The sequence below is a fragment of the Vicugna pacos genome, chromosome 30 (genome assembly GCF_048564905.1).
Source record: "Vicugna pacos chromosome 30, VicPac4, whole genome shotgun sequence".
NCBI lineage: Eukaryota > Metazoa > Chordata > Mammalia > Artiodactyla > Camelidae > Vicugna > Vicugna pacos.
In genome coordinates this window covers 5,712,620-5,728,901 of record NC_133016.1, presented here as the reverse complement: position 1 = coordinate 5,728,901, position 16,282 = coordinate 5,712,620, and the positions used below count along the sequence as shown (strand labels likewise).

Below are 16,282 nucleotides of genomic sequence, written 5' to 3'. Positions count from 1 at the left end.
TTAAGAAATAAGCATAAAGGGGCCATAGTTTTGGAGCTGAAAATGCCACTATTAATAACAATAAATGTATGGACGTATATTCAAGAAAAGAGAGGAGAGAGGGAAGGGAAAAGGGGAAAGAAAGCTTTTGCAAATTAAAAATAGAGTGGTAGAATCTTTTTTATAATTTAGTAAGCTTGGAAGAGACGGTTAAGCAAACGTCAAATCTGCAAAATAAAGCAGCGAAAAAGAGTGAAAATAGAAAAGACTAGAAAACTCTGGGATCACAACAGCATTGCAATATATAAATAACAGATGGTTAGAAAAAGAGAACAGAGGTGGGAGAGAGCAGAGCAAATGGTGGAAGGGAAATCATTAACAAAAATTATAGTAATAATCCAGAAATATTTCCCAGGAGTGAGACACCTTGGTTCCTTGACTGATTAAAAAAAAAAATCTCATAAAGTCTTTGAAAAACTCCTCACACTGAGACCCATCAGCACAAACCTCATAACAACAGGTCAGCGCAGGCACTAGTGCCCACTCTCTGCTCCTGCCGCAGGAGCAGGCTGTGAAGATTGAAAGAACTAAGGACTCTGCGCGTGTGTGTGCACGTGTGTGTGTGTGTGTACACACCACAGTATAGTACCCCTGCTCTTAGTATCAACATTGTATTACACAGACACTAATGTAATATACTGTTAAGACTATGCTATTATGAATTAACTCATTTAATACATGATCCTATTAGCAGAAACTATTCTGTCATTAGACCCTTGAGGAATTTGAGGGACAGAACAGGAAAGGGACGGAGCTGGAACTCAAACCCAAGCAGTCTTCCTTCAGAGCTAGCACTATTAACCGGCACACAACACAGGCATCCTTAACGTAGGGCACGAACCGAGAGTCATTCCCAATGAATTAAAAAGCTGAAGACAGCAGAAGACATTTATGAAGATATAAAAAGAACCTACAAGAAAATATCTTAATACCCTTGTGATGAATAAAGACTTATTTCAAGACACAAAACCCACAAGCCACAAACACTTGACTATAAAATTTACATCTTTCATGTAGCAAAAGGAAATTAAAGAATGAGGTGCAATTTTTCATCCTTTAACTTGGCAAACTTTTTGTAATCAAATAATATCCAGATTTATCTAATGTCAGGAAAAAAGTACTTTTATACCCTCTAGGTGGGAATGTAAGATATGTGCAACGCAGACTGACAGTTTGTATCAGAAACTTAGTTGCATAAAACCACTCTTAAAATTTCTTTCTTTCTGACAATTTGAAGGATGAAAAAGTACATGTTATATTTAATCATTTTATGTAATCTTAAACCAAATTACATAATTTCATTGGCAAGTACAAATACCTCCCAGAGAAAAGGTCAAGAAAGTAATAATCTCTAGCAAAAGAAAAGATGTCACCTGCATTATCTTAGGTGAATGTCTCCGAATTCATTTTATTTATTATAGCCTGCAGTGAACTGAACTGGGTCCCCCAAAATTCATAGACTGGAGCCCTAACCCCAAATGTGACTGTATTGGAATGAGGACCTTCAAGGAGGTAATTAAGGTTAAATCATATTATGTGGGTGGGACCCAGATCTAACAGGATTAGTGTCCTTTTAAGAAGAAGAAGGGACCCCAGGAAAGTGCACACACAGACAAGCACCTGTAGGGACAGAGTGAGAATGCGGCCACCTGCCAGCAAGGAGAGGGTTCTCAGCGGGAACCAACCCTGCCAGCACCCTGACCACAGACTTGCGGCCTCCAGGACTATGAGAAAACAGATGTCTGCTGTTGACGCTCCCCAGTCTGTGGCATTTGCTATGCAGCCCCAGCTAAGGCATAGCTTTACTTGTCTGGGTTTTAGAGGCATCTCAATCAAGTCTTTAGGAATTGGACAGTGAAAACTGACATTCCTTCCTCCCTGAAGCTCTGCTCTGTCCTAAAGGAACACATGTGATTAAAGGACCTACAAGGAAACAGAGCATAGGATGGTGGATGCTGGGGGCATGGGGGAAGCGGGGATGATGCAGGTCAAATGGTACAAATTTTCAGTTATAAAAAATAAAACCTTCTGGGGCTCATGGTACAGCATGGTGACTAGAGTTCATAACATGACACTGTATTCTTGAATGTTGCTACATATTAAGCAAGCTCACCAACAAAGAAAAAAAGAGTTAATTGTGAGGTGATGGATGTGTTAATTATCTTGATCTTGGTGATCATTCCACAGTGTATGTATGTATGTCAAATCATAATGTACACTTCATATACAGTTTTGTCTATTATTCTCAACTATTCTACAACTAAAAATAAATAAAAGGTAACAAAAAATAATAAAAACAGTGAAATTCATGTCTAGATAAAAATTAAATTAAAAAGAGACAGTAAAATACCAAAAAAAGAATTCTACGAGGTAAAGTAGTAAAATGGATAAATTTGGGAGTTTGACATTTACAAATGTTAGCCACTATATATAAAAATAGATTTTAAAAAGTTTCTTCTGTACAGCACAGGGAACTATGTTCAATATCTTGTAATAACCTTTAATGAGAAAGAATATGAAAACGAATATATGTATGTATATGCATGACCGGGACATTGTGCTGAACACCAGAAACTGACACACTGTTAACGGGCTACACTTCAATTTAAAAAAATGTTTTAAAGAATATAAAAGAAAAGTAGTCAAATGTTAAGGGCAGAGCTTTGGCTTTGGCTTCCAGTGGACCCAGGTTAGACTCTTAACACGCACCAGCTCGGCAAGTCATTAGACAAGTACAGGCTTCAATTTTGCTTTTTCCATCTGTAAAAAGAGGGTGTGAAATGTCATCTTATAGAACTGATGGAGAGGCTCTGAAAACTACTATGGCGAAGGTCTGAGCACAGGGTCTGCAGGCAGCACGCACTCAGTGAACACTGGTTATTATTCCCTCGCAGCTTCTTCAGACCACTGTCCGCGTGGGTTGAAACCGTGATCTTTACGCCCCAGAGGCTCAGCTGTGCTAAGCCCAAGCCTCGATACCTCCAGCAGATCTATTCAAGGGCCAGGGGACCACTGGGACCCCGGGATCTCCACAGGAACTTCTGAAGCACCCCCTGCGAGAGCACAAGATCAAACCAAAACAGAGTCTGCTCTGGGCTGTAACTAAAACCAACTGAGCAAAATTCAAATACAGCTCATAGAAGAGACGCTGACTGCGGGTCCTCGGCATCTCTGAGCATATTGAGCACGTGGTGAGCTCTTTCCTAAGAGACCGCAGGTGGCCCCGGGTCACTTCTACCTCTAGTCTGGCTTCAGCTTTTCCCTTCATTGCAAGGTGCACACGCTAGTGAACACCCCATGGGAACCTGCAGGGCCCCGATTCACTGCAGCCAGAGCCCGTGAGACCCTGCTCTGTACCCAAGTTGTCCTTCCCACCCCTCTCCAGCGTCCAGGCCTGACCTGCCGTCTGCCTGTCCTCCTCCCTCTCCGGCTAGAAAATCCCCTTGTTCAGGAGGAGGTCAGCACCCACACTGTGTCCACCCAGGCCTGACGGCCGTGGATGCTCTGCCTCCAGGCTGCCCTCTTCCTCATGAGGCAGTTGCTTTCCTGGGGTTTTTTCTTTTCTGCTTGGGTTTTTTGTTTGTTTTATTATTTAAAGGGACAACACTCTTTCCTCTCCACCAGATGCTAACAAACTAATAAAAAACACATTCAAATGGTCAAGTAGCTTTACTGATCATTGCCTCTGACCAATTGGTAACCACAAGTCTTATGCTTTGGGACTCTTCAGACTTCTTCCAAAATGATTTCCTTTACATCCTACGAAAAGAATTCAACTGGTATTAGCACTAAGTATAGAAGACTGGAAGCTAGCAGAGGGGAAATGAGCAGTGGTAACTGTACTTAACTCCTCTGGAAGGAGAGGATGTTTGTAAGATCCTGCCATTCTCCACTTTTCCCCCTAAGTGTGATGTCAATGTCTGGTCTTGCATTCCCACTTATTTTTGCCTACATTTGTGTCCCTTCTGGTTTGGACCCATGCCTCTCCATCTGGGGCTGATCTACATGCCATGGAGAGAAGAAGGGGGGGACAGTACTAAGTGTCATTTCAGGGTACACCTCAAACCAGCAGGTAACCAGGATATGTTTCCTTCCCAGACTGTCAATGTTACCTGAATATATGGGTAGAAAATATGATTTTCTGTTGAAACAAACATGAATCTACAATGAGGCAGAAGTCAAAATTCAAAAGGACTTTTCAGATAGACTAATAGCTATTAACAAATTGTTAAATTATAGCACCCCCCTATCCCCAGGGTACATATTCACCTCTGTCTTTAGGGGATGGTCTGGGGGGAAAATTTATTAAGTAGAATCTGTTTAGTGGAGTAAACAGGTCTATTCAAGCAAATTTTTAATTTAAGCTACAAAGTTGATTGGTTTGGTTTTGTTTTCAACAACAGTGCCTAAGGACATAATTCATGTGAATGTTGAGAAAATCATTAATCATTTCTCCCTTTTGTTCTCATACTCACTGTTGCCAAACTGAAAGTGTTTATATTAAGCCTTCATATGTTCAGTTCTGATTGAGGTGTGTTACTTTTGTGATAAGTATTACATAGCATCATTTGTGAACTGCCTGTAAAGTAATGATTGAGGTAAGAAAAAGCATAATTTAATTTCCAATTAGACTAGAATTTGTTCACAGAGGAGCTGAAGAAAGCAGTGCTGCCCTTGAAGGAGAATAATATTCAAAACCTGCCACAGTGAGGACAGCACACTGAGGTGGTGGAGAAGGTGCAGGCCCGGAACCAGAAGATGGACAGAATGAGGACACACTCACAGTAAAAAGAAGGGAGAGAACTAACACGTATTGGTACCTGCCATCCCAGGTGTCTTCCTCTGTGTTGTTATGTTTAATCCTTAAAATGCCTTAGAAAAGTATGCTCTGTCCATGCAAGAAAATGAGGCTCAAAAAGGGATGGCAGAGCTGGACTGTGAACTTGAGACCACATGTCAGAAGTCCGTGGTGGCGGGGTCTGCACACTCCGTGGAGCAGAGGTCACCTGTGATCGCTGAACTGACGTGTACAGCCCTGTAACCAGCTCGTCTAAGCCCAGTGGCGTCCTGCTCTGATCCTGCGTAGCCCTAGCTGTACAGACCCTTCACTGGGTGTTTACTGTCGTCCATCCTTGTCTAACGATCTTTCCCAGAGTAGCTTGTGAACTCCGGCAAGTCGGGGACCATAGCTTCCATTTCTTTCTTTTTCCTGTGGAGTCTTGAATAATATTTGCTTGGCAGATGTTGGCTGAATGACTGATTGCTGTTTTACACCCAAGATTCGAGGGTGAAAAACTACGTGCCTAGGCAGACTCTTACTTATTTACAACTCAAACCCTCGCTTTTAGCCCACAAGTCAAGTGAATTAAAGGTGTGCTCCAGCATTGCTCCCTTCCAGGTGTTTCTCATATTGTTTTAAATAACAGGATAAAACCAAGGCCAGTAACATGGTCTTTATGTGAGGATTTCCAGCTGGTTTATGCTCGTAAGTGCCAGTCTCTCTACTTATGAGGACTGTGAATTATCTAGCAAGGCAATGAGGCAAACTGGCAAAAATGTTAAGCGACTTTTTCCATATCAGATCAGTGTCTTACAACCTTGTCGTGTAAACATGATGTCACAAGGCCACCTCCTTAGTGAGGCCTTCACTGACCGCCCCAAATGGCTGGCTCTGCCAGCTGGTGCCTCACAGCACCCTCCCTCTTGCTATGACGGCACTTAACATGTATGAATTTAATTTATGCACATTGATTCCATACTCAAAAGAGCCATATGATACCATGACTGTCATCCAGAGAGTGCAGATAAGGAAACTGAGAAACCCAGAGGCCAAGTAAGTCTCCAGAGATCGGTTACAACCAGAAGCCGCAGGGGCAGCACGGACACCTGGTCCTCCAACCCCTGCGTTCTCCCACCTAACGTGCCCCACCTGCCCCACCCGCCTGCCGACTCCCAGCTGCATTTTCCTCACCGCGTCCTCAGGGCCCTACTGGAAAGAGACACCACGCTTAGCTGAGATTTTTACCAGAATTGAATGCAGGGATTGTTGAATGAACTGTGAGTCAGGTTTCAGACCAGTAAGGAAGGAACTGGGGTTGAGGGGGACAGGCACCCGCAGGAGCCAAGAGAGGAAATGGGGTTTCAGGGCCCTGGGAGAGGGAGGGAGGGAAGGGGGCGCAAAGGTCTGGAAGCTCAGGAGGCTGGGCCATAGGACCGCAGGAGCAGCCAGAAGGGCCTGGGTAGGAAAGGCCCAGGCCTCTCTTCTCCCAGAGAGCCAGGCCAACCATGACTCTAAAAGGAATTTTTATCTAGAAAGCAAGATTTTGCTCTCACAACTTGTTAACATTAAGAGGTTCCACCACTTTAATTAGGTTTTTATTACCTACGTCACTCGCATCTCCCCCCTGGATCCCAAACTCGGAAGGAGCGGTTGCGAATCCGCGCACACCTGGCGATGAAACCAGCCGGCTTCAAGGGCGTGACCTTGCAGAGGCAGCTCCACCTGAGGAGCCTGGCGACGTATTTGACTCTTCTGTGTTAACAGACTGTCGTCCCTGGATTCCTCACCGTACAGACCAGAAAAAAACCCAAACCAAACCCAATACAGCTCTTCCTTTGGGTAAAACAGGCGCTCTGAGAGCGCAGAACACACCGCACCTACTTCTGACACTCCCCCACCTCCCCCCGGGCTCATCCGTTAGATAATTATAGCTGTCAAGTATGCGAACAATTAATTCCTGATTAGGAAGCGGAGACACCTGGAAAGTACACGGGACCCCCTAGAAGGCGTCCTCTGCCCCTGTGCGGTTAGCATTCAGCTTGTTTTCCCGAAATCACTTCCAGATTTTGCATTAAACGAATTCCTCACCGCAGGGGTGCCTCTGTGCACCCTGCGAACGACCAAAAGCGTAGGTTTTCCATAGGCTTTAACTCTGAGTACGTCTCAGTAACCAGAAAGGCTAACCGTCCGGGATGAGCACATCATAAAGTGGGTTCAGTGGCCCAGAGACCCCCCAGGGCCAGCCAGGGCCTCGAAGGCTGCCGCTGTGAACGCTCGCCCTGGTGAGGGACGGTCACCGCAGCACAAAGCAGCGCGCCTGCTCGGACAGGTGTCCCCGCGCACGGCCTGCCCGGGCCGCCAGGTGAGCCTCGTGGAGGGGAGAGCGCGCGTGTGCCCCAGAGGCTGAAGCTGCAAACGCCTGAGAGCCCACAGATGCCCCCTAGCTCCCTGGCACCCCGGGTTCTCCACAGCACACCCCTGGGGAAAAGTACTGAGCCCCGAAAACGGCGCCTGTGACTCACCCGGGAGCGAGCGCCGCGCCGGCCTCCCCACTTCACCCGCTCACCTCGCGCTTTCCCGACGCCGGTTCTCAGCCCCGCTGTCCTCCCTCTGTCCCTCGCAGGTCACGGGTTCGGGTCCTCGAAGATGTCCCGGGCGCAGACGTTCCCCAGCTACGCGGCGGAGCCGGGCGAGGAGGCGCCGCAGCCGCTGTCCCGCTCCGGCAGCTACGGCTTCAGCTACAGCTCCAGCCTCATCCAGTGACCGCGAGAGCACGCCGGCGGCCAGAGAGACAGCCTGCCCCGCCCCGCCCGCGGGCCCACCGCGCCCCCTGCCTCCCGGAAGACCAACTGCAGTACGAACTGAACCGGGTCGGGCCTGGCCCCAGGCCCGGGGAAGGTTAGAGACTGGAGTTCCGTCCGCTTCCTTGATTCCGTGGCTAAGTCCTTTATTTATTGAGTTTCTTGTTGGGGGGGGGGCGTCTATGTCGTACAAATAGAATCCAAATCGTCTGAACAGATATTTAAACAAAATTCTTTGGGTCTGGGGCACGGTGAGACGTTGCCCCCACCGGATGGTACCTGGGTGGTGGGCATCACCCTTGTCCTGATGGCTCAGTCCTCCCACCTGATGAGAGGTCTGTCCTTAGATGTAAAGATGACCCACCGCAAGCTGTGTGGCTTGGAGGGTTTCGACAGAGACAAATCCAGTAAGCTCTACAAACGGCATCATACTTCTCGATATAAATAAGCCCAGTGACAATTAAGGAAACACGAAATTTAGGACACGCTATTAAGCGGGGCCTTGTTGCTCTACTCTGTGTGTGTGTGTGTGTGTGTGTGCGCGCGCGCGTGCGTGTGTGAGTGTGCACGTGTGTAGACCAGAATAGACATGGATATTGCTGTATCCATGTATATCTAACCAGTATCTATCAAATGTGTGCTGAGAGTGACAGGATATGCTCACTTACATTGTGGAAAACTGTAACTTGGTGCATTAAAATTAAGATTGTTATGTTGAATAGCTATTTTTTAAATAGTGCTGTTAAAAAGAAAAAAAAGAGGCTTCTTATTAGCCAAGTATTTATGTAGTCATGTCTGCTCCTACGACAAGTGTAAGTGAAAAATGTGAGAAGTGGGGACACTTTGGAAGCGAAAGAGCCGGTCTGGCCATCCTACTGGCCCTGACCCTGCACTGTCCCTCTGCTTGTTACCCCCTTGTTGTCCACAACTTTCCTCCCTTTGGCCTCTCTGAGCTACGCGGGGAAGACTGGTTGTGATCCCAGATCGACTTCCACTTAACCTCGAGGACAAGGACTCTAAGTAACAATCTGTTTAAGAAGGGAGAGAAAAATACACTTAAAAAGAACTCAGCCATTTTGCCGTCAGAAGAATGACAGGGACAGGACTGCAGAAATCACTTAAATCATCATAGATGCTGTTGTGAGAGAGCCGTCAGGGGCTTATAATTTGCTATGTAGCCAGAATTTGCTGATCTTTAGTTTCCTTTTACTGGATAGGAGTTGGCTGGAATTATCAGAGAAAATGGATACAAAAAAAAAACAAACCCCAAAAAATCCAACTTTTTTTCATTCTGAGACTAATGACAAACCTACAAGGTTTAAAGGGAAGTGGTGATTTCCATGTGAACTGAGGAAGTTTGGCTAATTCGGGTCAACATAGATATTTTTGCTTTTAGTTTTGGAGTTCACTCAAGTAAACATAAAAATCACTCTGCCTGAATTACAGGATGCCATATGCCTAAGATGGTCAGCTCACGAATACTCCAAGGTGGGTTTAAAGGACAGTGAGCCCAGGTCATGTAAGATGCCAACCTGAATTTTTTCCAATATCAACATTTTTTAAGTTTTCAAAGTTAGTCTGTTGAAAGGGTACCTATTTCACTGATCTGTGATAAGACAATTTTTTTAGTCCATATCCTCAGCTTGAATACAGATTGACAATTCATTTTCAAGAGTTACTACTGAATAAAAATGGTATGAGGTCCCTCCTTGATAAATCTGCCCTTAGAGCAACTACCTGGACTCTCCACATCTCTCAGATAAGTATGAAAACCCCATCAAAATGCTCATCATATGAGTTAATGTGGCTGTGAAAATGTAATCATCCTAAGCTTCCAGGGATAAAGAGAAAATTACTCAAATGCTCCGCACTGTGAATTTTGCTGACACAGCAGAAGAGCAGATGACTGGCTCCTGACAATGATACAGCCGTCCCTGAAGTCCCGGCTTTCAGGGTTAAGCACCTCTGAATTACTTTAGCACATGGCATTTGCTTTTGAAATGCCATTAGTAAAATACACCAGTGCAACTCCCAGCTGAGACCATTGGAGCACAGCTCCTAGTGGTGCCACATTCACCGCGCACCCCTCACCGGCTCACTCAGTCGAGCTGTCGCTTAGAGACCACAAGTTCCACAAGGGACTCAGGGGGACAGCCCCTCAGGGGTCCTGCTTTATGTCTCAGCTTTATTATTAACGTGCTGGAAGCACAGACCGCGAGTCCTGGGGGATTCTGCTAATGAGATGAGTCTGCTCTTGTGTCTCATTTGCAAGACAGGATACCTGCACGAAGCAGTTTCAAAAACACCATCTGCCTGTGAGCATTACCAATGAGTATCAACGAGGGGGTCCTAAAGATCAGGCATAACCTTGAGCCAGTTCATTCAGAAAATAACATCATAAAGAGTCAGTGAGAGAGAACTCTCCTTCCCACATTTTTAAGCCAAACTCATCACGATGAGAATAATGCTACAAAAGATCTCCTGGTACCTTTCTGGAGATTTACTCTAGCACACTCCTCCAACTATACTTAAAATTGTAGCGTAGTCAAAATTGCTAAATGAACAAAGAGGAGAATTTATAATAACGTAATATATTTGATGCAAGGCAGTGCCCATTGTAATAAAAATTACATAAATAGTCTACAAAAACCAAAGAGGAGAAGTTACTGAGCCAGTCTCCTGGAACTTTATAACATCAATTCCATAGTAACTAGAGTGGTCCTAGGCTTGTCTTCAACTCACTGGAGCTTGTAGGTTTTTGACTGAAGGTGCCTCTACCCTTTTTGCAGGCATTTTTCTCCCTTCAGAAATCCTGTTCCTCTTTACCATACATGTGACTTTCTCATTGTGAGGGAGTGACTGCTATGAACCAAAGACACCTTTTGGCTCCTTCTGAAACTGACTTGGTTGACTTTCCATCCAGATTCAGACAGGTGAATGAAGGTGGTCACAGTTTCCATATCAGGTTGGAAGAAAGCAATGGTCAAAGTACCGGACATAAGTTATAAAGGCTCTTCTGAGAGCAGAGAAAGCCTGGAGGATGTACACATTCCATGGAAATCCCTGCAGGGATTTATTTTTTTATGTCCCCCATTTTTTCTTTGGATAATATTCATTGTTGTACACACGACCAACACACGACATTACATTTATGCAGAAAAGTACAAAATAACTTTGACCCTATGGCTCACTATTCTGGTGGGGGGGAAACACTTCTTTCACTTATTCATTGAACGAATAACAGGCACTCAGAACTAATTTATTTATACAGGTTGCAAGTATTTACGGATCAATAGGTTTTGGCCACTGCCACTATTTGGACTTTATGAAATAAGAAAAATATATTTACTAATACATTGGGGAAGATGCTGTTTGATAGAGCATGTGAAATAAAGGGAAACACATTTATTAAAAGTAATCCTCACCTTTTCCACCAAGTAGTAACTAGAGTAGAAGTCCTGGTATCTTGTGCAATTTTTCTCTGTCTTCATTGGGCAAATATGTTTGAAAATCACTTACCGCTTACACTTTCTATCCTATAAGGAAGCAGTGGAGTGATAATTCACACTGTCAGTAGTTTCCACAAAGCCAGTTTACTGCATATGGGATCTTTATAGTCGATATTAAAAACACCATAAAAAATTGATGTCTGCCCCTCATTCTTTGGCCAGTATCTCAGAAAACTTTGTAAAAAAAAAAGCATGAGTACCCTGCTCCCTAGATTATTTGAGCCACTTATTAAAACTGACCATTAATGCTACAGTGAAAACATGCTAAGCAAATTATATTCTTATAAAAAAATTATAGTCCAGATTTGATTATTATGATACAGCACAAAAAAAAAATCGGCAGGATATATTCAGTGGGGCTGAGCTTCAGGCCTTTAACGCTTCATGTTTTATAACAAACCTTATATAAAAACTGCTTAAAGTGAAAATTGTACATTTTCTTCACATCTATCCAAATCTATCACGTCTGTCAATATCTTGCAATTTCAAATTACTTGATCAGTCACTAACTATATTTTACAATCCTCTGACCTTGGCCTTCTCAAAATAGATAAAAATTTGCCACTAGACCTGTTTAATAATTATAATAATAGGTGATACGCCACACAAATGAACTTCTAGCCTGAGGAATTTATGGAGTGTGGTTTCCCACGGAGCGGGTAGAGCCGGAGGACAGGAACTAGTCAGGAGGGCAATGTTTTAGATAAAATTACAAAGGCTCCAATGACGTGTCCAGGGTTACACGGAGACTCTGCTGTCTTCACATTCTGACCTCAGTTCCATGTCACAGACGTGGCCTTCTTTGCTAGTTTCACCTCGCACTAAGTGTGCAACTGAAAGACATCAGGTGAATTGAGCTTTGAAGTTACCACTGAAAGACAACACGCATCAAGAGAGCACCCTTCAGTTTAGGGGAAATTACCGAACACAAAAGAACGTGTGACACGGTTCAATGTCTCTTCAGTAACATGAAGATCATTTTCGTACAGTCAACCTCACTTGAGTTCCAACAGGAAGATACATTAGCAGTGATGCTGGCTGGGGGCTCGATGTGTCAGAAGAGGTCCAAGCCTTCCATGTGCCGTCTCTGTAAATATATCTGAAGGATTAACCCACCTTTCCTCTCTGAAACCATCACGAATCCTTACTTTTTTACTTGAGAATGTGAATCTGTGTTGTATCGTTTCTACAATTATCACAACCAGATGAGACACGGGATAGTTCATAGACGCTCGTGGAAGTATCATGAGTGCTGGACACATCTTCCAGATGGACGGAATGCTGGCTAGCTCTGGAAGCAATCACACTGAATAAAGTTTCCACTTTATGTTCTGCTCAGGAGAAAACCAAAACCCACGGGCATTGTAATTCATTCAAAGGCGAAGAAATGGTCAGGAATGGTTTTGCCTGGTTCCAGGCTTCTGATCCAGGAATGTTTCCTTGGCCCCATCTCCTCTCCTAATTAGACATCGTGGGAGCTGAGAAATGCCATATGGCCTCTAAATAAATAGGCCCTTGTACATGGATTTTTCCCAATTTTTCAGATGTTCCTAACTCTTTCTGGACTCATCACCACTGTATCAATAGAAAAGCTTGAGGGGCCAATTCACTAAATTGGTTGTAGGTCATGAATGGTTAGAATAAGTTTTATTACTCTTATATCGTCATCGAGTTCTTTGTTGGAAATTCAGATTTATTTATGCTAAAGTGATAGTTGAATAAAAAAATTAAGTAGGTGTCTATGTTTTGTTTTCCTAGTAATTTATCATATTATAATGGTGATGATTATTTGCAGGATCTTCATCACTCTGCAGCACTTTGGTTTAATTATTTATGGCATTTGTCACAACTCTGTTAGATAATAACATTTAGGCTACGTTCTTTATGTGAACTTAAAAATCTTCTATTTTCAATTGAAATTTGGGGAATGATTTTTTTACATTAAAATACCTTACACATCAAATTTTTCCCTTACACACTTCAGTAGGCCATTATTTAAATTATCTGAAGTTTGGATAAATAAATAAGTTAAAATTACTAAGTAATATGCAAACCACATTTTACTTGCGATTTTCATACACTTTTCCCTAGGTGAAGATTTTAACAACTTGTAAACACCTGAAGGAGAGGAGAAAATGCATTTGTAATAGAAATATATCAACTTCCTCAAATAATTCTGTTCCATAAGTTTTCATTTTACCTCATCTTCTATGCCGGCAACCCTAGTTTATAGTCCATATTCTGGTTTTAAGAAGAATGAATGGATTTAAATTTTCTACCAATTATTTTGGTAGGTTTAGTACTTTATACAAGTAACTTCCTCAGTCTGCTACCTGATTTTAGGATGATTTTAGACTTACAGAGAGCACTAAATCAACCCTTTTTGTAGACACAGAACTGTGGGCTGAACAGAGCAAGGGCCCCATGCTGCCCCTGTGGCTGTGTCCATGTTGGAACCTGACTGCTGTCTTAACACTCAAGTTACCCACAGCCTCAGAAGAGCTGCTCATTTTCAGGAGTCCAAAATTTAAAAACCCAAATTCAGGGGACAAAAAGAAAATTGAGACGATGACTTAAGTTTTTTTTTAAAAAAAGTCACTGCAGGATTTCTCTCAAAGCAAGCATTATGAGATGGTGTTCATGGTGTTTCAGTATCATTAGTTATTTGACAGAGAGGCTGAAAGGCGGGGAAAATGAAGAATCAAATAAGAGGAGTATCTTGATATTACATATGAATCAGAAATTCACATGGTATACAGGTCAATATGAAATAATTTGATTACTCAAATTGAGATTTACAGATCTGTTGCATAATTCAATGAACAATGCTTATGCCTACCAAAAGTAAACATATATCAGTGAGTAGAGTGAGGGGAAATGTGGCTCCAAATTATTGTGACAGATGACCTGAAATAGAGGAGATTCTGTCCAGTTAGAAGACCCTCTGTGTTATTTTAGTTATACCAGGCAGTATATAAATCACAGCAACAAATCAGTCGACTCCCTGACACTAAATGAGCATGAAAGCCCCTGACACCTTCACTGCAGACGACTGGAGACCTCCCAGGACCCGCAGAGGCCTCCCTCTTACTCCCTCCACACAAGCCCTAACACACACACACACATTTTTGGCTTTTTACCTAGTCTGCATGTCCCACTATAACTATCTTTTTCTTAGGTCCACACAGAATTATCTCATCTTGCAAATCCTTATCCCTATGAATCTTCAAAATGTATTAAATTATGTGCTATATGTTTGCTTTCTGTAAATCCTTTAAAATTAATTTATACTTTGTGGTCTTATACTGTACATTATAAACAGATGTCACGTGTCATTGATTAAATATATTGTTTATGATCATTTTGATAAAAAAAATCAACTTTGGATGCTAGGCCCTTGTTAAGAAATAAAATACCCATTGCAAATTTTCTTCTATTGGAAAATATATGATTTGACTTTATTTTTAATCACAATCAATTCCAGATAAATAAAAGTTTGGGGACATCTGTATGAAATACTAGTTGAGCTACCGTTGGGAAGGGAATACAAAGAAGTAGCTGTCCCTGGAACCTAAATGTGAATTTCTGGCAGAACAAAAAATATTATTATAATGAGGCAATAATAAAATTAGGAAATTAAATTATTTTAAAATCTGTCTGTGTGATTTTTTTCCCCTTGGGAATACATGAAATACATAGTTCCAGAATTACCTTCTTCTGATCATACTTTCCATATCTCAGCCCTTAATAGATGAAACTTATTAATGTCTTACTCATAATTCTAGGAAATTCACAAATTATATCACTACAAGGAGGGTCATTTATAGCCATGCGATATTAAAATTTCCTCCATCACTTAAAAAAAGGTAAAGTAGTCCAAGAATACTACTTTATACCACTACTTGGCATGATTGAGACCTTGAACATCTAAATTGATGGTTTTTACTCATGAGTTATTTAATATTGTTGGCACTGTAACCAGATGATTTCCTTACATTTTTGTTATCATGTGATGAACTGTAACTATGTAATTAAGCAGAATTCTGACCATCACGTTCTGCTAACCTTTAAAATGTCACTTATTCCTCCACTTACTGGCTTGCTATTTTCAAATTAAAGTAAAAGAAGGCCCTTTATTAAATGTAAGTTTAATGAGAATTTGTTACATATTTCCAGTGTTTTCCTAACCCTGTCGTAATAGAATATAATTTTTATTAGGTTGACTCTGGTTCAGTGGAATCATAGAATGTTAATGTTGAAAATGACATTGGTGATCGACACTTCTAGTGAAGTGATATCCAGAGTGACTTTCACAGTGTCTCACAACCAGAAAACAGCTTTTCCTCCAGCACTATGCTCCTCCTCTAATAACCAAAGAAGAGGATTGAAAATGAACATTGGGTAGCTGAAGATTTAGCATCCAATGTGAAATGCAGTCAATACCAATGACTTCACTATTGTCCATCCCATGACATAGAACCCTATGTCCCTTGGATTTAGACCTTCATGGAAATGCCTACAGACTGTTTCTCAAACCAAATCTTTAAATATTTACTGGGCATTTCTTGTTAGTTCACTGAATTATTTTGTGCAAACCTGTACATGAGACAATTTTGCACTCACCATCACTGCCTACACACGTGGGAAGTACAGAGACCTGTCCTACATATCTTGCACTCTTCTGAGTATTTGCAAACTTGGGTGATAAGGTAGCCTAAAGAAAATAAATAACTATTTCCAAATTCAATTTTTAAAAAACATTAATTGAATCTTCTAAGAGCTGGGAATTCAAAAGTGAGGAAGATTTAGATCCTCCTTTAAAGAACTCGCCATTTAAGGAAAAGTAGGCATTTCAAGTCATGAGCAGGTACATTCAGTCTAGTGCTGTTCGGCCAGTGTCCCCTGACTTAGTAAATTCCTTTCTTGTTCCAATATCCATTAAAAGATATTTTATGCAGCCTGCTATTTTTGAAGTTGATAGCTCTTTAACAAATACAATTCTATTTCAGAGACCTAAATAGATAGAGCTTGGAATCTAAAACAATAAATATTCTCACTTACCCTTCATGAAACTAACCCTTAAGATAAATTAATATTCAATACATGGAACCAAGGAAACATTTTCCTGTGACTCGCATTTCACACCATTTTAA

At 42.1% G+C, this 16,282-nt stretch overlaps 1 protein-coding gene across 1 annotated transcript in view; it reads left to right on the top strand.

Annotated features, from left to right (window-relative positions):
* Window positions 1-7,582, top strand: part of DOK6 (docking protein 6) — a 272,876-nt gene extending 265,294 nt beyond the window's left edge. Inside the window, exon 8 of the mRNA XM_006215593.4 lies at window positions 7,443-7,582. Within this exon, the coding sequence (XP_006215655.1) occupies window positions 7,443-7,582 (140 nt within the window). The remainder of the gene's footprint in view (window positions 1-7,442) is intronic.
* Window positions 7,583-16,282: the final 8,700 nt, after the last annotated feature.